At 36.7% G+C, this 21,148-nt stretch overlaps 2 protein-coding genes across 6 annotated transcripts in view; one reads left to right on the top strand and one right to left on the bottom strand.

Moving 5' to 3' along the window:
• Positions 1 to 138: 138 nt before the first annotated feature.
• Positions 139 to 20,287, top strand: LOC121425241 (WD repeat-containing protein 55-like). 4 transcript variants are annotated; one of them, XM_041621352.1, is made up of 10 exons: positions 139 to 270; positions 6,603 to 6,750; positions 7,531 to 7,698; positions 8,489 to 8,595; positions 8,792 to 8,889; positions 9,590 to 9,750; positions 10,137 to 10,243; positions 12,429 to 12,528; positions 13,594 to 13,763; positions 14,354 to 20,287. In XM_041621352.1, the coding sequence occupies exons 2-10, from the start codon at positions 6,619 to 6,621 to the stop codon at positions 14,604 to 14,606; spliced, it is 1,296 nt and encodes a 431-aa protein (XP_041477286.1). In that variant the 5' UTR covers positions 139 to 270; positions 6,603 to 6,618; the 3' UTR covers positions 14,607 to 20,287. The 4 variants fall into 4 exon arrangements, with proteins under 4 accessions (XP_041477286.1, XP_041477431.1, XP_041477226.1 ...); XM_041621497.1 differs by having other exon boundaries at positions 6,603 to 6,741; XM_041621292.1 differs by lacking the exon at positions 139 to 270 and adding an exon at positions 2,259 to 2,276.
• Positions 15,589 to 21,148, bottom strand: part of LOC121425089 (cytoplasmic FMR1-interacting protein 2-like) — a 53,781-nt gene continuing 48,221 nt past the window's right edge. For both annotated transcript variants that reach the window (XM_041621181.1, XM_041621102.1), the window contains one exon: positions 15,589 to 21,132. In XM_041621181.1, coding sequence (XP_041477115.1) covers positions 20,965 to 21,132 — 168 coding nt within the window. In that variant the 3' untranslated portion in view covers positions 15,589 to 20,964. The remainder of the gene's footprint in view (positions 21,133 to 21,148) is intronic.

The following is a 21,148-nucleotide window of genomic DNA, read 5'->3' on the forward strand; positions in this document are numbered from 1 at the left end:
AATTTACCGACAAAGGAAAATGAACGGTGGCACCAGGCCATTTAACCCTTTGTACCGAGTTGGATGCATAATTCCGAGTCGATCTACGCTCGAAATATGAATGGCCGAATTGTCTAGTGATACCACAATATTTCAGTATACATGTACCATTTCAGTAAACATTGCATTGCGCAATATACACGTGCATTCGGATTGTGATGATGTGATTTGTTGTTCACCCATCTTTCTCGTTGCTGTTGGTGCTAAAACATTTCGAATTGTCAGTTTTCAGTAAGTTTAATTAAACATTTTTTTAAATTGGTTCTTGCCCTAACATCTCATTCAAAATGTCTGGTTAGTTTTTTTTATTTATGTGAGTGTAAAAAAGTGAAAAAAACCCCCTAAGTTCTGCCCAAAGAAAGTTTGACATGTTACTTCAAAGTCAAATGAATGTAAAAATAGTTAAAATAGCCAATCATCATTTTCTAGTTTTGATGGAAAGGTTAATTTGTGCATGTTTAATGTTGTGATGCAACAACTGATCATCTGATGCACTCATTTCAATGAACAAGGTTGGATCATAATCATTGTCATTATAGTTTACTTTCAAACTGTCAACATGGACTTACTCCAAATCGGTCCTGAAATGACACATTGAATGAGTTGAAATGAAATGCAAACTCGATGCTGGAATTCCTCCTATTGATGTTATTTATTTAGACTTTTGTAAATTATTTGACTCTGTTCCTCATGAGCAGTATTAGACCAAAAGCTTTGGTTTCTGTTAATGTTGGTCAGTAGAGGCGCACGGCCAATATTGGAGACTGTCTCCCATGAGAGAGATTATCTCCAATATCAGAGACTTTTGTAAAGAATTTGGGTATCCAATTTCAGAGACAGTCTCCAGTTTGGGAGACCAATTTCCTTTGTTTACATTTGCTGCAAAAGGATTACCTTGGCGGCAAATAAAAATGTGATAAGCAGATTCCTCATGAAAAATTACCCCTTTTCACCGTCTACTTTAAAAATTCACCGTCTACTTTTGTTTTGATAAGGATTTTTGTTGTCAATCACAAAGGTAAGCGATGAATTCCAATTACCAGAGTTAGAAATGAATATTCATTATGAATGACGTATTCTGTTGAATCCCGGGGGTGTTGAATTTCGGGAATTGAAGAGTCATAGCAGTGTCATAGCGCGTGTAATTTAATAGCGTTGTAGCTAGTAGAGACGTACAAACTATTATGTGGTGCCAAAGAGAACTCGTTTGGAGAACGGTGTAGAGAACTTATGTTGGTTACCAGACTTATTTTAATTTGTCTTCTCGATCTCGGTAGGTAGGTAAAATATTTTAATCTGGGTATACCCTTGAGCTGAGGGTCAAGTTTGAGAGATAGGCCTAAATAGCAGCTAGACTTAGCTGGCTAGCTAGACCTACTTAGTAGGCTACTGAGCCAGAACTAGTCTTAGCCTTAGGTATCAGAGCCTGAGCTGAGGTAGCTACCTAGACGGTATTCTAGTGAGCTACCTCAGCTCAGGCTCTGATAAGGCTAAGACTAGTTCTGGCTCAGTAGCCTACTAAGTAGGTCTAGCTAGCCAGCTAAGTCTAGCTGCTATTTAGGCCTATCTCTCAAACTTGACCCTCAGCTCAAGGGTATACCCAGATTAAAATATTTTACCTACCTACCGAGATCGAGAAGACAAATTAAAATAAGTCTGGTAACCTACATAAGTTCTCTACACCGTTCTCCAAACAAGTTCTCTTTGGCACCACATAATAGTTTGTACGTCTCTACAACGCTATCAAATTACGCGTGCTATGACACTGCTATGACTCTTAAATTCCCGAAATTCAACACCCCCGGGATTCAACAGAATACGTCATTCATAATGAATATTCATTTCTAACTCCGGTAATTGGAATTCATCGCTTACCCAAAACAAATGGGCTTCTGACCTCAGTGAGACAAAATTTGGGGTGGAAAAAAAATCATGCTTTTGTTGGTTTTGTTTCTTTTGTCCTTTTGCAAAGCAAGTCTCCAATATGGGAGATTGTCTCCCCTATTGGAGAGTCTCCCATATTGGAGAGTCTCCCCTATTGGAGAGTCTCCCCTATTGGAGAGTCTCCCATATTGGCTGTGCGCCTCTACTGTTGGTTGTTCCATAGAACTCCGTTGGCTCCACTCACCAAATACAGAGACCAAAGTTTTAGCTCGATCTGTACCTGGACTCAATGGCCATATGTTTTTGTATTAAGTTCAGATAAAACAGGGAAGTGAAGTTGCACGACAGCCAAAGTAAGTCACTGTTTTTCCCCTTTTTAAATTATTTTTACCCAATTTGGTGCATTTCAGGCCAAAATAGAATATTTATCTTTATTTTGATACAGTTCTTCTTACATATTTTTATGAAATAAAGATAAAAATCGATGAGCCCCGTCGGGGGCATTGCATTGTTGACCCCCTAATGTTGGCTGCACAATAGCAAGCCGTCTGTGTACGAGGAGATAAAAAAAATGTTACAAAACTCCTCGAAACAGACGGCTACCAGCTGTAGCTGTCTAGAGCAGTATAGGCGCTGGTCAGAAAATTGGGATCGTCCCATACTAACCTCGCAATACGTTTGAGTGGGATCGTTTACAGGGACTGTCTCAGTTTTCAAAGATTTCTCCACACAAGAAATCAATGAAAGTTCATTCACCTCACTCATTCAAATGAACAAGGTTACGATTCACCTGTCAAGTGCCGACATGAATTGAGTGCACGAGTCAATGTAAACATATCAGGTTTCATAACAAGATTATTGGAAGACAGCAAATCGTGAAAAATAGATGGTGAACTGGAGGGAATCGAGGTCGCTAAATTTATTTTGAGCACTCTCGATCCCCGTAATTGCCGTCTACATGTATGTCCCATAGGGTGAGCGAAAAGCAAACTCAATCCCAATTTTTGGACCAGCACCTCGATCTACTGATGAGAGGCTCCTTAATTATGCAGCCTTAAGAAATTAATGTTAGACCTACTAGGTGGAAAATTACTTGCTCGGATAAGAGCCTTTGTAAAACACTAACAGGAAGGGAACAGAGAGTGATTATCAATAGTGAAAGTTCAGAGATTGGAGTCAAGTAAGCAGCGGAATTCTGCAAGTGAGCGTGATAGTACCCATTCTCTTAATTGTCACCTTTATATATGATTCACCTAATATTTTGGATAATTATGTGTATATTTTTACAAAAATTCTCGGTGATGCTAGTTCTCGGGCCCGTTGCAGGAAGAGTTGCATTTAAAAGAAAGTCAAAAAATCAATTGCAAGTCCAAAATGCCCCCTGTTGATTGGTAGAAAATCAAATTACGCATGATTTTTAGAGTTGTGATTGATTGCAACTCTTTTTGCAACTGGCCCCTGTTAAGCAAAAGACTTTTCAAGCTGATCTTACTTGTGCTGCTGAATGGAGTGTAACCTGGCAACCATTGCAACTCAAGTGTAATAATAATAATAATAATAATAATAATAATAACTAGCATTTAGTACGCTCTCCATAGTTAACTATATCACAGTGTTTACAAACGAGTTTAAAACAAGAGTACATAATAATTACAATAAAAATACATTCAAAAGAAATTAATCGGAAAAGAGGTATGTTTTTAGAAGTTTCTTGAATTGATCTGAAGAGTTTGATGATTTAATACTTAAAAATGCAAGGTTCTACATATTGGAAAAAACCAATTGTTAAAAGAAATGAATTAGAACCATGTAACAGGAGAAAGATCTCGGTATCATGGATGAAGAGCTTAATTTTCACCAACATGTCTCAGCAGCTGTTATGAAAGCTGACCAAATAATGTACATACACTTGCACGCTGCACTTCACCAGACAGTGGACTGTACTGTTTCCAGAAGAAGAAATACTTGGAATAATACATGGGACTTTTTCTCAAATATTAACTTCTGGAATATTACAAATCTTGTTTGTAACTCTGGTTTAGACCTCATCTGGAATACAGGAGCATTTTATGGCATGTGAGATTAAAAATGGATGCAGACAAAGTATATAGAGAAGGTGCAAAAAGGAGAGCTACTGGCATGATTACAGAGAGTTGCGATTGATCCAATCAATCGCAACTATGTAAAGCCAGCAACGTCAAGACTTAAAATGCATGTTTGTTCAAAATATTTTCTAGAAATGATGTATATTCATACATTCAGCGTTTTCTTGACAATGAAGTTATGCTTCTCTTTGTTTTTGTCTCACCTGCAAAGCAGAGTGAGACTATAGGCGCCGCTTTTCCGGTGGCGGCGGCGTCAACATCAAATCTTAACCTGAGGTTAAGTTTTTTAAATGACGTCATAACTTAGAAAGTATATGGACCTAGTTAATAAAACTTGGCCATAAGGTTAATCAAGTATTACTGAACATCCTATTAGAGTTTCATGTCACATGACCAAGGTCAAAGGTCATTTAGGGTCAATGAACTTAGACCATGTTGGAGGAATCAACATCGAAATCTTAACCTGAGGTTAAGTTTTTGAAATGTCATCATAACTTAGAAATATATGGACCTAGTTCATGAAACTTGGACATAAGGTTAATCAAGTATCACTGAACACCCTGCATGAGTTTCACGTCACATGACCAAGGTCAAAGGTCATTTAGGGTCAATGAACTTTGGCCGAATTGGGGATATCTGTTGAATTCCCATCATAACTTTGAAAGTTTATGGATCTGATTCATGAAACTTGGACATAATAGTAATCAAGCATCACTTAACATTTTGTGCAAGTTTCAGGTCTCATGATTAAGGTCAAAGGTCATTTAGGGTCAATGAACTTTGGCCGAATTGGGTGTATCTGTTGAATTACCATCATAACTTTGAAAGTTTATGGATCTGATTCATGAAACTTGTACATAAGAGTAATCAAGTATCACTGAACATCCTGTGCGAGTTTCAGGTCACATGATCAAGGTCAAAGGTCATGTAAGGTCAATGAACTTTGGCCATGTTGGGTTTTTTTGTTGAATAACCATCATATCTCTGTAAGTTTATTGGTCTAGTTCATAAAAAGTGGACATAAGAGTAACCATGTATCACTGAACATCTTGTGCGAGTTTTTTTCGTGTCTTATTCGGAATACTTTTGCCTTGATATTGACATTAATGAAAAAATTATTATTATAGGATATGATATAGGCAACCGAAAAACAAAACTCGTCAATATCATCCTTAATTATGCCCAATATACTGTATATAAGAATTATGTCAAAGAATGTAATGATAAAAAGAAACATGTGTTACATGGTAACTATCTATTGAAAGATTTGAAAGCTGAAATAAGATTTCACCTAAGTTTAAAGTATAATCAGAAAAGATTTAATGAAACTGAGTTGCGGAAGATACGTTTTTACTTTGAGTGAATACACTACCAGTCACGGTTTTTATGGTCCGCTGTTAGCTGGCCTGTTGGAGCCGGAGAACAATGGATTCAGTCCACTGAATCTATTGTTCTCTGGTTCTCGACGGGTTAAAGCGGGCCGAGGAATAGTGACTGGTAGTGTAAGTAACTATTTTATTGTATTTTTTTTGTATTTCTTGTAAAATATTGTTGTGTGATATGTGAATTTTGTTAATGTAAAAACCTGTATCTTTTGATATTTTATGAATAATAAAGTACCTCAATTGAGGATAAATAGAAAAAAAAAATCTTGTGCGAGTTAGAGTAGTATTCAAAGTCAGCACTGCTGCTATATTGAACCGCGTGATGCAGGTGAGACGGCCAGAGGCATTCCACTTGTTAAAGGATATGTATCCTATAAAAGAAAAAAATTATGACTTTGATGGATTTCCATATACTTGAGGTTGATCGGAACAACTTTACACAGGACGATCTTGGTTGGAACTTACTCAACCTAGGAGTAAATTTGTCAGTCAAAGAGTAATTTCTGATTGGAACAGACTGCCTACAAAAGAAGTGAAAGCTAAATCAGTGGAAAGGTTTTTCTTAAAGATCTGTTGGAGAAGTTTTGGTGGGGGGAAGACTTAAAACCTCCATTTCTCAACGCACATAAAGTTTCACAAACTGTTCAAACTGTCTAAATAGTCATCAGTTACCAGAAGTAAAGACGGGGAAATCTACAGAAATCCTTCATTTCCGTACCTGATGTGATGTGATGAAAATCTGCTCATTAAGGCTGCATTTTTAAGTAGTAGATTTGCCGAGCCCACATTAAAAGCTTGATCTAGACTAATTCAGGTTTCTTGTTTTTATTTACCTCAGGTGATGGTTCATGTGCGCTCCATTAAGTACAAGTCACTACCGCTATGTACACTACATGTACCATCAGGACTTATCCAGGGAACTGACACTTTGATTCACAAAAGATGTGATTTTTTGTCAACTAATACTATAACTGATGCATAAACATGACCTCACCAAGGATCTTTGACATGTAATTCAGCATTTCACTCCTGTTTCACTCCTTAATTGTCCATGTTTCTATCTATTTGTTTAGCTGCATCGCTCTATTTGTGTTAAAATCCCAGGTAGGATTCTTGATAATTTGGTTTTGTCACAGTTCTGTGGGTATACATTCACTACATTATAAGATATTCATTATCTCTGAAACAGAACTTGAAAAAAGGACATGTCTTCAGAAGATCAAGATGTCTCAGGAGACTCCGACTTGGACTCAGAAAAGAAGTCCTCTTTGGACGAGGGTGAGGATGAGATGGAGAATCAGGCTGGACCGTCAACTTCCAATGGAGCAGTAAGTACGGTACTGCTGTTCTCTCTAAAGCATTTTTGCCCCCCGCCCCCGAAAAACCCATATTTTTATACAAAATGCTGTTTTTCTCCTTGGGCCAGGCTTAATTCTGGGAAAAAAACCAAAACTTTTTTACATTGCATGGTATGAATTGAAATACTGGCGTACAGAGGGGAGGGCTTGAGGGGCCATGGACTCCCAAATTTTTCAGGACTATGAAAAGGGGGGGGGGATTAATGATTAAGTATGATATTATTTCCTGAAATCTATGTCAAATTCTTTAAAAAAAAAAAATTTTGGCTTGCTCGCTCCGCTTTCTCACAGCTTTTGATTAATTTTGCCTCATACGCTATGTCTGGCTCCCTCAAAGTTTTTTGGCTCACTATGCCACTGAATATGAAAATAAACAAAGAAATATGAATTTATAGAAATCAATGTTGTTGGAATACAATCTATAATGATAATAATATGTCCATTAATATAGCGCAGCTACTATGCACTTGGTATCATATTATTACCATATTGATAGGCGCTAAAGCGTTCAAGGAAAAATCCTACTGGATACCCATTCCTCACCATACCTCACCTGGATCGAATGTAGCACAATGTAGACAAATTTCTTGCTGAAGGAAATTACGCCATGGCTGGGATTCAAACCCACGACCCTCTGTTTCAAAGTCTGGAGACTAATCCACTAGGCCACAATGCTCCACTATCTCCGCTCTAACTGTAGAAGGTTTGATAAAGTTTATTTGCTATTCTTGATTTTCGTCCCATTTGAATATATTATAGAATTTCAAAAATCCAGATGCATCGGCAAAAGATGAATCTAGTGAAGGCAGCGGTGACGATGACAGTGATGATGATGATGATGATGATGACAGCGATGACAGTGAAGACAGTGATGAGAGTGATGATGGAGAGGAAGAAAGGGATGATGAAAACAGATTTTTACCTGAGGTAAGTGTAACCTAGCTGGGCCCCATTATAAAAAGCTTAGCAATCGATAGTATATTTGCTGTTGTGGGCCTATCATTGATTACACTTAATAAATACAATTAGTGAAAATAAGCCCTAATCACTCGCCAAGTTTTGTATCTTTTGGCCCAGGCTCTCGTGCACAATTGTGGATAATATGAATTTTTGTTTAGTTTTATACTGTTTCAGCGGTGCCCTTGTGGATCTGGAAGCAACTGTTCTCATGTTGTCTGTCCATTCAAATTGTGAATGTTTTCTCAGGAATCAATTGATTTTACATTGGACTTCAGAGAAAGGCCTAATATTTTTCCTCCTTTGGGGGTCATAAGGTCAAAAGGAATAGATTGGAAAGTCTTTGAAATGCCATATCCTTAGAACTGATGACTGACTTTATATAGGTCAATAAAGCCATGAGGTAATGGCTTTCGAAGCACAATATCCTGGGGATGTCTGGATGATTATTGAATAGATTTCATGAAACTTTGAAGCTATAACATCATCCAAAATATTCATGAACTGTGAGCCAACAAAAAGAATGTTTCACTTTTTTTGTGCTTAATACATTGGGCAACATGTTAAATGCCTTATAGATACTATATAATATTACCTTTGCTATTCTGGCTCTTCCGCTGCTCTGCCGCTCACATTGTATGTACTTCCTACATAGTTGTGGGTTCCAGTATGTGCAATAGGCTACTTTAGAAGTGGAATACTAATTTTATTTTCTATTATTTAGATGTATACATGTATTGTATTTTCCCTTTTGCCGTAGGTCAAATTGCCAAAGACAATAACGTGTGATGAGAGTGTGATGTCCCTACAGTTTCACCCCAAGGGTAACATGTTAGCTGCTGGACTTATCGATGGGTCGATCACATTGTAAGTATGGATTATGATGGGGCCTTAAAAAGATTTTTGTCTCAGTAAAATGTTAAACTTTAAAAATTCATGACTCTGTTCTTCTTTGACAGACTTTCACCAAACCTTCAGCAATACTTTTATCAAATCTTTCTGCTTTTATTAAAACCAACTTTTTAACTGTCAGTTTTGTTTCTTTTTTTGGTACCATTCCTAGGTATTCTTACTCAGCAGAAGAACCCAACGAGGAGCTGATGTTTGAAGAAGTCCACAAGAAAGCTTGCCGGGCCATTGCATTCTCAGAAGATGGGAAATGTAAGTGAGAAATGAAAGGATGTTCAAGTTGCTGTTGATGTGGGATACATGTTTAGGTGTTTGAGCTCATGCTGGGCCATAAGAGTTGCTTGTGTAGACCTGGGGAGCATTTCATGAAAGGACTTATCTGACAAGTGACATTAAGTCCTGTGTTTCACAAAGATTTAATTATGACTTTGAGTCGTACTTAAATGCCGACGAGTACATGATATGCAATGCCCAATCTTATTGATTGATACGCAGTAGTGCACGTCCTCTTGGCAAGATCTGACCAATGCGGTCAAGCCTTTCATACTGCACGCAACTAGGTATTTAAGTGTGACTCTAAGTCATACTTAAATCTTTGTTAAACACCCCCTGTTTTATTTGACAGTTATCATAGTAACAGTGCTTCTCAGCCAATCAAAATTAAGGGAAACTGACAGATAAAACGCTCCCTAGGTCCCAGCATTCAGAGCTGCTCTGTCTGGACCGGATGGCATCTTTAAACTAAAAAATTATGAAAAATGGTTGAGATGTAACTAATTGACTGTTCTTATTGAAATGTCCTCATGATGTTAGATTTCAAACCTTAGATGAACATCAGCTGATATATGTACTATAATATACTTTAAATTAAATTCTCACTGAATTCAAAGTTAACTTCATTGTGAATGAGATCACCGTACAATATTTCTAAATCTCTTCTTCTAAATGGCAGCCGTCTTTTCCGTCTCCAAGGACAAGTCAATAAGCAAGCTTGACGTAGCCACTGCATCTGTAGAGCTGAGCTTGGAGAAGGCCCATGAAGATCCGATATACTGCTTGGCTGTGGTAGATGAGAACCTGGTCGCTACTGGCGATGATGACGGACATTTGAAGGTAAGAACTCAGAATTATAGGATATCTGGGGGAAGGGGGTACTCTCATTTGTATGCAGTGGATTAAAAACTAACCTCATACCAATTTCTAGGTTCAGTATTTTTCATCTCTCCATACAACAAAATCATCAAGCATCAGAATATTTTTGTAATGAAAATTATTGATTTTTAAAGTTTGATTTTGTGAAGTGTGAGCAACTCTACCCATTTGTATTCAATTTCCTAAATAAATAATTATGATATTTGTGGATTACTGTGGTACAGATTGAAATCAATTGTACCTGTTTGTAAGTAAGGCAGGGGCCCCGGTTCTTATTCAGAGATCTTTTAGTTGAACTATAGACTCATGCTAAGATATCTTTCTTTTAATTTGTTCTTGATCTCAAGGTTTGGGATCTCCGGACACAAAAAGCCATCATGGAGATGAAAGAAAATGAAGAATTTATCAGTAGTCTGATTGTTGGCAAGGACAAAAAGATACTCCTCTCAACAAGGTCAGTCAATATCATTCCTATTCTGAAAAATGGGATGGATAGGGAACAAAAAATCTTTTTCACCTGAATTCATCGTGTTGTTAATCAGTGTTTTATTCAATGGTGTCAGACCCAAGTCAACCCATGAGGACATACAATCATTTCTCACAACCAACTGTCACACCAAGTAACCCAAGAGGACATGAAATGAAATAATTACATCAACAATAAAACTTCAGTTCAAATAATTCAATAAAGCTGTATTCAGGTTCTTGTAGAATGATAATTCAATGGCTTTGTTTCAGAGTAACTATAAAATATAAGTTTTTGAAATAGCATACAAAGTAAGCCACTGTAAATGTTCGATAATGATGAATCATTAAGTAGTTACATCATTCGACGAATCTGTCTTCCCTCTCTGACTCTCTTTAGAAGTCTTGTTCATAGCGGGATGTGACAGTCAAAATCATATTAAAGCCGGAGCCGGGAATGGGACTGGAACGGCTACTGGAACGGCAATAGGAATGGCCATTGGAACAACAGTTGAACCAGACTTGGAATCCATCTAAAAACAAACATTATCCAAACTATAAATAATCTAAGGAATAATAATATCTTTAAATCTTCACAATATTCATATATCTACCTCCTTAGATAAATTCTGGTAAACTATATATAATTTAAGGAATGATATCTGTAAATCTTCACAATATTCATATATTATTTCCTAGATTGATTCCAGTATGCAAAGGAATACATTCTTCCAATCTTCAAAATACTCATATTTGTAATTTTACAACTGATTGATAAGCATGATCAGTCCTAAAAGTGTTTTACATATAAATAAGAAAATGACTTCTATCTAAAAACCATTTCTTTTAAAAGATCCTTTCCAATTTCTGAGATTCAAAAGTTAATAAATCTGTGTCCTCGCCTGGAGCAACTCAACTTCTTTATATTAATCATTAATTAACATGAAATTGATTAATTTTGAGATAGTTTATAACTCTTTTATATGAAATTCAATGGTCCTTTTATGACCTTGACTTTCTCAATGACACAATCAAAAATACAAAATGAACAGTAATCAAAATCATTTACAGTCTGACTTCTGTGACTAAAGGCAGAAAATCATTAGGAAGGCCTCAATTGTCAGCAGTAATGTTCTTGATGATTTGACATGGAAAATGTAGCACTATCTGCCCTAACTTCAAGTCTAAAAACTTCAATTTTCCAACAGCATTTCTGAACCAATAATTGACCCATAGGTCATCCCTGTTTGGCTTCTGAGCAGATAGTGAAGCCCAAGCGCTTGGTAAGGCAACACACCCAATGCAAAAATGTTCCACATGTTAAGCCAGAGAGACTGCACTGGAGCCTAACAATGGTTTATTCAGTCACAGGCCTTCATTGTGCAAGGGATAGCATAGGGGAAGAAGGTTGAATCCCCAACAGATGGTATTAAAAGAAGAGTCAAATCAAATGATTAGTCGTGTGCACATGGCCAGGCTTTAATTTTGCCTAATTTGTAAGCTTTCTTATGATCGGTGATGAGCAGTCAAGTGTAAAGTACATGTATAATGACCATCCATTGTTTTGAGATGAGGATAGTGTATCAATGAAAAATCGAAAATGAAAATCCATATTTTGTTGTCCGAAATAAACACTAGAAATGAAATACTCCCCAAAAATTTGTTTGCCCAATTGATCATGGGCCCAGCAGCCGATGTGCAGCTCCAGATCAACGAGGCTCTATCCCTTTAATCGTCTAACAGGGAAGCAGCAACTTCCATCTTTTAACTTCTTTTGGTCTGATGTGGCCGGGGTTTGAAACCGTGACTTCCCGGTTGTGAGACGGATGCTCTATCAACTGCGCCAACACACCGGTCAAACAACATATCACTACGATAAAAGAAAATACAGATCATTTTCTCAGTCATTTGCATTATTACCTGCACTCGTTACTTTTGAAATGTCCAAAAACCCTTGGTGTGTGTTAGTTAGGACAGTTTACCTGAGGCACCTTGTGCATATAATTATAGTAATGCCCTCACTAATGTTATATATTTGTATTTTTCCTCCTGATGGTACGAAGATTGCTCTGTATCGAGCAAAGCGATTGTTGTATTCATTTTATTCTCAATACCAAGAATTGGCCATGTGACACCTCACCAGATATTGCGTAATATTTTTGTTTTCATTACAGTGGTGATGGCACACTGTGTGCGTTCAACGTTCGGAGAAGACGTTTTGATCTCCAGTCTGAACATGTCAACAGTGAGCTTCTATGTGCGAATATTATAAAGGTAGGTTCAAACGTACAGTATGTAAAGACATAAGTATCAATACCTGAATGTGCTATTATATGTGTCCCTTCATACCCTGTTAAGACAAATTCACTTGATTCAAATTAATAGTTCAGAGTTGTATGTTGTGTCATGATAAATTTTATCAGTCCTCTATACACTAATCATTTTCCCTTGCCTTTATGAAGGGGGTACAGCGTATTGCTTTTTTGCAAGATCAGTGTTAGATTATTTTAAGCCCTAAGGTCTCTTGATATATTATTAAAAAAGACAAATATTTTCTAAACTTTACTGGCAAAATATGGAATTGTAAAATGTGTCTAAATGTTGTCTGGTTTTGCAAGATCAGTTTTCAGATTATTTTGAACCCTAAGATCTCTTGATATATTATTAAAAAAGACAAATATTTGTTAAACTTTACTGGCGAAATATGGAATTGTAAAATGTGTCTAAATGTTGTCCTGTATGCATACATAACGGAGTGTCAGGATTGATGACTTTGTTCAAGTGATATTTATGACCTGTGTTGGTGTTGACTAGAAAAGTACATCAAGAGAAACCCCATGTGTGCGTCCTGTATTATCACACTTTATGATTGATCATAGGACTGATTTTTCTAATGGATTGCATTGATAATTATGTGCAATCATACATTAAAATCAATCTGTGTTAAGTGACCCTGAATTATAGAGGGTCACGCATAGAGACCTGTAGGTGTTATGCGTATTTAAGAAATGTATTATTATTATTATTATTATTATGATAGGATTCCCAAAGCTTGAACTTTGCTTCAATGTCTTGTATGTTGAAGTCTGGTTTAACTTTGGCTATGGTGTACATGTAACTCTGTGCTATAATATGGAAAGCCAAATATGTCAGAATTTTATTTGAACTGTGAAGACAACTGTCATATTTATTATTCTCAGTCAGTTAAGAATAATTTTGGTGTCAAACAAGCTGACAAAATTCACCTCTACTGTTGGAGATTTGTGTCACAACTGGCTAACCATTGTTCTGAATAGGGGCCATTATATTTACATTTAATGTCATCTCTGTAATTTTTAGAAAGGACAGAAGGTTGTCTGCGGTGCCAGCGACGGCGCTTTGAATATCTTCAACTGGAACGAGTTTGGTAACATCAGTGATCGGTTCCCTGGTCACTCCTCCTCCATAGATTGCTGTGTACCCGTCACAGAGAATATCATCTGTACAGGATGTATAGATGGAACCATCAGGTAAAAAAAAATTTATTGCGGGGGGGGGGGGATCAAAAGGCAGCACCTAGGTGTTAGAACCCCCCACCCCCTTTTGGGGTCCACTCCTCCCAAGCTCCTGAATTATCAATTTGTGGTACATCATGCGTAATTTGTAATCCCAGCATTTTACTTTTGTCTATTACCCCCCCCCCCCTTCATAGTGCTAGTGCAGCATTAAAGGCTTTTGTAATCAGTAGTCTTAAGATTTGAGTTGGTGTTTTTTTTCAATATTCATTAAAAATTGTTTATTCCTTATTGGATTTAAATTTCAACCAATAAACTTTGAATTAGTAGTAGAGTAAGCAGGCTCGTATTGCATTATGTGGCTTGAATGGAAGTGCTGGGCAGAAGTGAATTATGCGTTGAGTGAGGCACATAAAAAGATGACTTTTAAAAAATAACACCTGAATTTTGTGAATTTAGAGGGGGGGGGGCAATGTCTCCAGAAATTCAGCTCAGGAGCTTGTCAAGAAAGGGTCAACATGTAGTGATGAGTACTTATGATATGTAAATTAATCTAAACTAGAAATTAAAATTCATGCTTCAAAATGTTGCTTTCATCCCTCCAGGGCAGTACACATGCTACCGAACCGTTTCTTAGGAATTGTTGGAGAACATGAGGAACTCCCAGTGGAGAGCATGACGGTTTCCTTTGACTCAAAGTACCTTGCGTCCTGCGCGCTCGAGGACAAGATCAGATTCTGGGGTGTGGAACATTTACAGAAAACAAACGTCGATCCCAGAGGCAAGGCAGGAAAGAATGACGCCTCGAAGAGACTTACGGGATCGGGAAAGGAGGACAATTTCTTTGCTGATTTATGACGAAAGCAAAGTAGTTATACGTTGCAAGGACAATATCTGACCGGTTTTGACGAGGAACAGTGCAACGTATTTATTCTTTCTGCACGTGGAAGTCCTTTGTATGACTACCAGATTTGTTTTTAATTCAGTCTCTCTATTTCTAAGGATCATATTGTAGGGAGCAATGCCATACACATATCATGAAAATCTTAGGGGGTGTTGCAAAAAAATATTTGTAATCAATTGCAATTTCAGTAGCAAATTTACAAGTGATAGATCGATTTTAATTTAAGTCAGTTTATTCTTGTTTAAGCAGACCAGTGATCAATAGTAAATTGGCAATTAATTGTGAGACTTACAATTGGTTTGGGGATCTAGTTTCAATTGCAATTTTCTCGCAGCTGACCACCATGCAATTTCAGCTGACACTGTCAAAAATATGGTGGCAGAGCCTGATTTCTCTTTTTTAACATTCATAGCTGCAGTACTTTATACATTTATATTCTTGTTTCAAACAAAAAGTGTAGAATTCCATGTCCTGGACCCACATTGCAAAAACCATCATGTTAACTTTGCCATCCAGTGGCAACTTCCATGGTTACAGGGTTATAGCTAATCAAAATTGGGGATTCCACTGAAATTACCATTGAATGATACAATTTCAATTATTGTATTAACTTTTGTGCAACAGGATCATGATCTTTCTTCTTGTCGATTGTTTTCCTGTGTTTTGATTTGACATTCATGACCAAGATATTTTTCTGTGTCAAAATCATGCATAACCTCATATTGTACTTCGAAAGAAAAACAATCCCCTTTATTGTAAAAATACTTTTTTTCCCCCTTCATTGCTATTATTGGAGTTTGGAACTACCACCATACACTGAAGATGAAACAGGAAAAACATGAGACATGAAAGGTTTGTAAAATCATATCACTCTACACACAACTTTCTTACACCCCTCTATGCCACAAAGATATAAATACTCAGTACAACACAATATATTTTGTGAAATTCATTCACTTTTAATATGAAAAACGGAAATGAATTGCTGTGTTGTTTACAAGTACATTTTATGATAAATGTTTACACTACATCAGAGTACATGATTATAAACAGTGAGTTTATTATTTTTTTACTTCATAATTGTACTCGGTGAAAAACTACAAAAATTTCATGCTTGCTTGCAAGTGAAGGCCATTGAAGCATATAAGAGCTCGACTTTTTTTACCTATGAAAAATCCAAATGTGTGGTTGTCAAATAGGCTAATCTGAATTCTTCTCCAAGCATATCCCAAGTTTCAAGTTTTTTTGTAGAAATTTTGCATAAAGATAGAAAACATACAAAAGGATTGGTTTGAAGAACAGAAAATTGCCGGATATTGATAATTTGAACGATTTGAATATGCATTGAAATATTTATTATAACTGTATAATGTGGCAGTAGGATGAATAAAATGATGTATGAATTTTCATATCTGTGATTTTATACTGATGTATGATTTTAATACATTATTACCAGCACAAAGTGCAAGTTGTATGTGTGATCTATTATCAAAGTGTAGTGCATTTATAAGTTATGCATTTTTTGTTATGCCTACATTTATCATGCAATTTCTATTCATCTTTGAAAAAAAATGAAACCCTTTATTTAATCCCTTTTGAGAGTGAGTGGGTTGTCAGCCTAGTTAAATGACCCCGGTGAAAAAAGGGAATTGGATAAGAAAATGAGAATTTTGCTGGTCTACATTGCATTAATCGCCTAGGAAATGTTGGCAAATGACCAATGATCAGTCTTACATTATAATAGCAATCCTTCACAGACCTAAATAAAAACAAATTAGGTTGTTTATGTATTAAAATACATGCCATCATAATCGACTAATGATACAACATGACATGGGATAAACCAAACATTCTTTTGAACAGCCTCACAAAGTAAATGTTAGCTACTGTTTATTTATACACATTCAAAGATTACTGAACTCACATAAATACTATTTCATTTAGATACACAATTCACACAGAGTAATACATTTACACAGAGCAAGATGGTGGATCAAGCAGAGACTTTTTTCCAATACACGTAGATATTGCAGTGATATTGATCCACATCAATTAAAAAGATGGAAGGGGGGGGGACTCAAATTAAAGGGACGAGTTAAGTTTGATGGAAGTACAAAAATTAACTTCTGACTGAATAATAGAAATAATATGCAATATGTATATAGTGCTGCATACTACTACCCCGGCTTTAGCACGGCTTCCCTGATCGAGTGCTCGAATACTCATGTAGTTCCTTCTTACCACATACTTACTTCACCTGGGTGGAGAGTGGCAATTGTAAATAATCGCCTTCTCTGTACTGTATCTTTTCCTGGTATTTGATCAACAATACCTGAACTTTTTAGACAAAATGGAAGTCATGAACTATTTAAAATGGCGAAAAATATTTGAGGTTCATCGTACATTATGCCTGATTATATTATGTAACTAGTAGGAGTAGTAACATTCGATGACACTCTTCAATTTCTCCAGATAGTAATAGACACCAGTCACTTTTGTAAGTTGGACTTTAGATGAGGCAGCCCATGCAACATCAAACTGGCCAAGATAAGGGTGCTGCGTACTCAAAAAGTATGCTGGGACAAAAATAATCCATAATTTGGCGCCCCTTGAAGCGTCAACTTGTGACCAAAAACTGCCCTCCTGTGTTCCAAACTTAGCAGCATGTTCATTTCACATTAAAATGTTAAGTTGCTTATAAGAAAATCCACTAAATCATAAGAACTTTGAACCTGATGTGTACTACTTCGCTCCTATACTTCACATTTCGTCTGCTGTGCAATACCCTGTGCAGCCTACAATGCTAGTCTTGTGCGAAGACCCACTTGTTGAGCAAAGTTTCAATCAGGGTCTGTGCTTGCAGACTAGTTCACAGTAGCACTCAAGGTCATTGTATGAAACTCTTCAAATATAGAAGGAACTCAGAAGTTACAAACGGATTCTATCAAGAAGAGATTGACACCTGGAACAGTCTCCCTTCTTTTGTGGTCTCGGAATCTACCTTGCATGTAGCTCTTAAAAAGAAGACTGGACAAAACACAGGTCCTCCTTACACCAAATCCTACATAGCCCAGCGAAAGTCAGGGTAATAATAATAACAGTGCCAAATGGGAGAACAGCTTTGGAACTGAAGTGGCTAACCTGGGTCCATATGCCATTATTACTGTTATTAATTCCTCCCATAAAGACCAACCTCCACACATGCGAGTTAGTCGTTTAAGGACTTACACAAGCTTTATTTCAATGGAGAGGCCAGAAGTGCGACGAGAGTCCTACTTCTTCCGTACAATGATGAGATTTTATATTACATGCATGTAGTTTAAAAATCTATTTCTTTATATAAACAAGTTATACCGTATCAAATGCATCCTTGCCTACGTAGTTTTCAACATTTCTTGATCCTGATGCAGGAAAAGCACTTCCCACTTCGCAACACCACCATACAGTACATACTAAACATAAACAATAAATATGTACATTATATACTTATACAATTGCAACAACATACAAACCATTGTTTGAAAATTTCACAAAGAACATGACCAAAAAATCCCACTCTCTCACTTCTGACAAAAATTCTGTAATAAATAAATTGTTTCATTTCTTTAAGCCACTCTAAAATCACAATTTAACATTTTGTGTAATACGTGTGTGCCACAGGGGAGCATTTGTTCTCTCTTCTTGCTTTTAATTTTAAAATCTGTTTGTGGGCAGCACACATGTAAGTTTTAGGTATATATACATTATATTTGGTTTTCAAACAACAATTTACAAATAATTCCCAGCCTTCATTCAAAGACTGACCAGTGAGTTCATTTCGTATCAAAATGATATCATCATAAAAAGCTATACTTTTCATCAATGGAATTCCACAATAAAGTCCCTAAAACACCCCTTTCTCTCCTATTCAATGCCTGTACATGTAAGTGGCTGAAAATTGCAAGTGACAAAAAAACATACATTTGTTTGATATGTAGTGATATTTTTACATATATTAATATATATCAATTAAAATCTCTAAGTGTTAAGGATCGAACATAAATAAAACAAAACTTTGACGAAACTAAGGGTGTAATTGTAAGGAAAAAAGGTAAACACTGCCACAGACAACTTCAAATAGGTACAGACTACAAAAGGATTGTACATCAAATACAAAGTATTTATGTGGGTGTGTACATACACTACATACCCTGTGCAATACCCGAATATAATCTGCATGCATATTGATCCCTTTGCATAACATCCTATTCTTTTTGGTGAACAATACCAGAAGTTGTACAAAATGTACCATGTACCATCGAACCCCTCTATTGAGTCATAGTGCTGAAATTGGAAAGTAAATTTTGAGTAGATCTCTTTAAAAGATTCGGGGATCACTATCAACCTCTTAAATCCACAAAGGTTGAATAAAATATAATGCCATAGGACAAAAAAAAACCCTAATAAAAAAATTAGAGAAATACTAATCTTTCCTCACTACCATCATCTACTTATGATATTGGCTGTTTTGGGGGATTTTATCAGCTCCCATGGTTATAAATCTGACAAATTGGTAGATATAAGCATCTTCGAGCACCATAAAGACTTATTTTACAAATTTAATCATCACATCTGTACATGGTGAATATCCCGCAATGTGCATAATATGCACATGTGGATGTTGTTTAGAAAGAAGTGCCTTTCTATGACTCACAGCTCAACACATCTCCCCTCATAGACATTTAATACAGGAAACACTACTGGGTCTGTATCCTAAGAATATATCCGCCGGGCATTTCTTGTGCATTCTCAGGGTTTCAGACGATATCCTTGCTTGCCTTTGGTGATTTGACTATCAGATTTGATGCCATATACAGCTTGTCCATTCAATAAAAAAGACTGAAGAACCTGAGTCAATCTCCTTTATCAGGTTGATAGGTCACATCCAAAATGCTCCCATGTCTTTTGGTCAAGAGACATTTCAATATGTAGGACTAGAGGCTCCATTTACATTTGTCAATGCATTTCAACTTGTCCACTTATCCCTTTTCAGAAAATGGTCAATTAAATTTGTTGAGCATCCTTCATGTTGACAGGTCTTTGAAGATTTTTTCCATGCCTCCTAGGCCTGACTGATTGGAGGGATGTTTAATTTTTTTTAAAGGGATGTTTCAATGTTCTCGCATCTATATGCAGTTCAAATTGTCCATTCAGTGAAAAATACCTTTGTAGGAAAACTTCACTTGAATTCCTTGAGCACCTGTCAGGTTGATCGGTCAATGAGGACATTCTTCCATGCCTTCAAATAGCCGACAAGTGGGGGGGGGGGGTGGTGTCAGTACCTATTCAGGAAATTTCTGGACTGGTATTCATGTTGAAAGGCCTTTGGAGACATTATTCCTTAACCTTCATAATGATTGGACTTTGGGGATATTCTTGATACTCATTCAGAAAATTACTGGAGTAGCTTTCAGGTTAAAAATCTTTGGGGATATCATTATCATTTATGGTGATAGGTCGTTGATGATATCCTTACATGCCTTTCATGACTGAGTGGTTTTGTGGATGGGAGCTTTTCAATAGTTTTCAGCTTGTCCATTCTTTGAACATACCTTCTCAAAAAATTCCTTTAGTGGCATTCATGTTGATAGGTCTTTAAGAATATCCTTACATGACTGTAAAACCTGGCTAATAGGAGGGAGGTTTCCATGTACATTTTTCAAGGATTTCAGTTGTCCAATCAATGCAGATGTACAAACACTGAAGAAATCCACTCTGGAAATTCCAAGAGGGAATTCAGGTTGTTGGACTTCAAGGATATCCTTACATGCCTTCAAGACCTGACTGGTTGATGGATGGGAGGTTTTCAATTTTTTTAAAGCTTGTCCATACATTGAAGATAACTATTCTGGAAATTCCTAGCGTAGCCTTCGGGTCTCTGATGATATCCAAGCTTTTCATGACAGGCTGGTTGATGGGAGGTGGTTTTCAATAGTTTTCAGCTTATTCTTAAATGTAAAGACATATTGGAATTTCCTTAAATAGCCTTCAGGCTGAAAGCTCACTAGAGATATCCTTACTTAGCTTTCATGACAGACTTCCTTGGTCGATGGGACATTATCAATAGATTTTAGTTTGTCTGTACAATGAACATGCATTTATCCAGGAATTTCCAAGAGTAGTCGATAGGTCTCTGAGGATATCCTTACATGCCTTCAAGGCCAGACTGGTTAATAAATTGGAGTTTTTATAACAGTTATTAGCTTGTCAAAATATAAAACAATCCTATCCAGGAATTTCCTAGACTAGCCTTCAGGTCTCTTCAGGATATCCTTACATGCCTTCCATGACAGACTGGTGGATGGGTGGCTTGTAGCATCGGATCTGCTCCACCGGAGGATTCTCACCTTCTCCAGCCTTCAGGTATTTACCAAGGACTGCAAAGATCTGTCCGTTGAGGATCTGGTACTTCCGGATACGGTCAACAAGTCGGCCAACGGGCTGTGAAATGGGAAGA

This window comes from Lytechinus variegatus, chromosome 1, assembly GCF_018143015.1.
Source record: "Lytechinus variegatus isolate NC3 chromosome 1, Lvar_3.0, whole genome shotgun sequence".
Lineage (NCBI taxonomy): Eukaryota > Metazoa > Echinodermata > Echinoidea > Temnopleuroida > Toxopneustidae > Lytechinus > Lytechinus variegatus.

Bases quoted from the DNA above. Each gene is read 5' to 3' on its own strand.
- LOC121425241 (XM_041621352.1), top strand. From the start codon at position 6,619: ATGTCTTCAGAAGATCAAGATGTCTCAGGAGACTCCGACTTGGACTCA. The intron at 6,751-7,530 runs GTACTGCTGTTC...AATATATTATAG, and splicing joins CCAATGGAGCAGTAAGTACG to AATTTCAAAAATCCAGATGC. The intron at 12,529-13,593 runs GTAGGTTCAAAC...TGTAATTTTTAG, and splicing joins TATGTGCGAATATTATAAAG to AAAGGACAGAAGGTTGTCTG.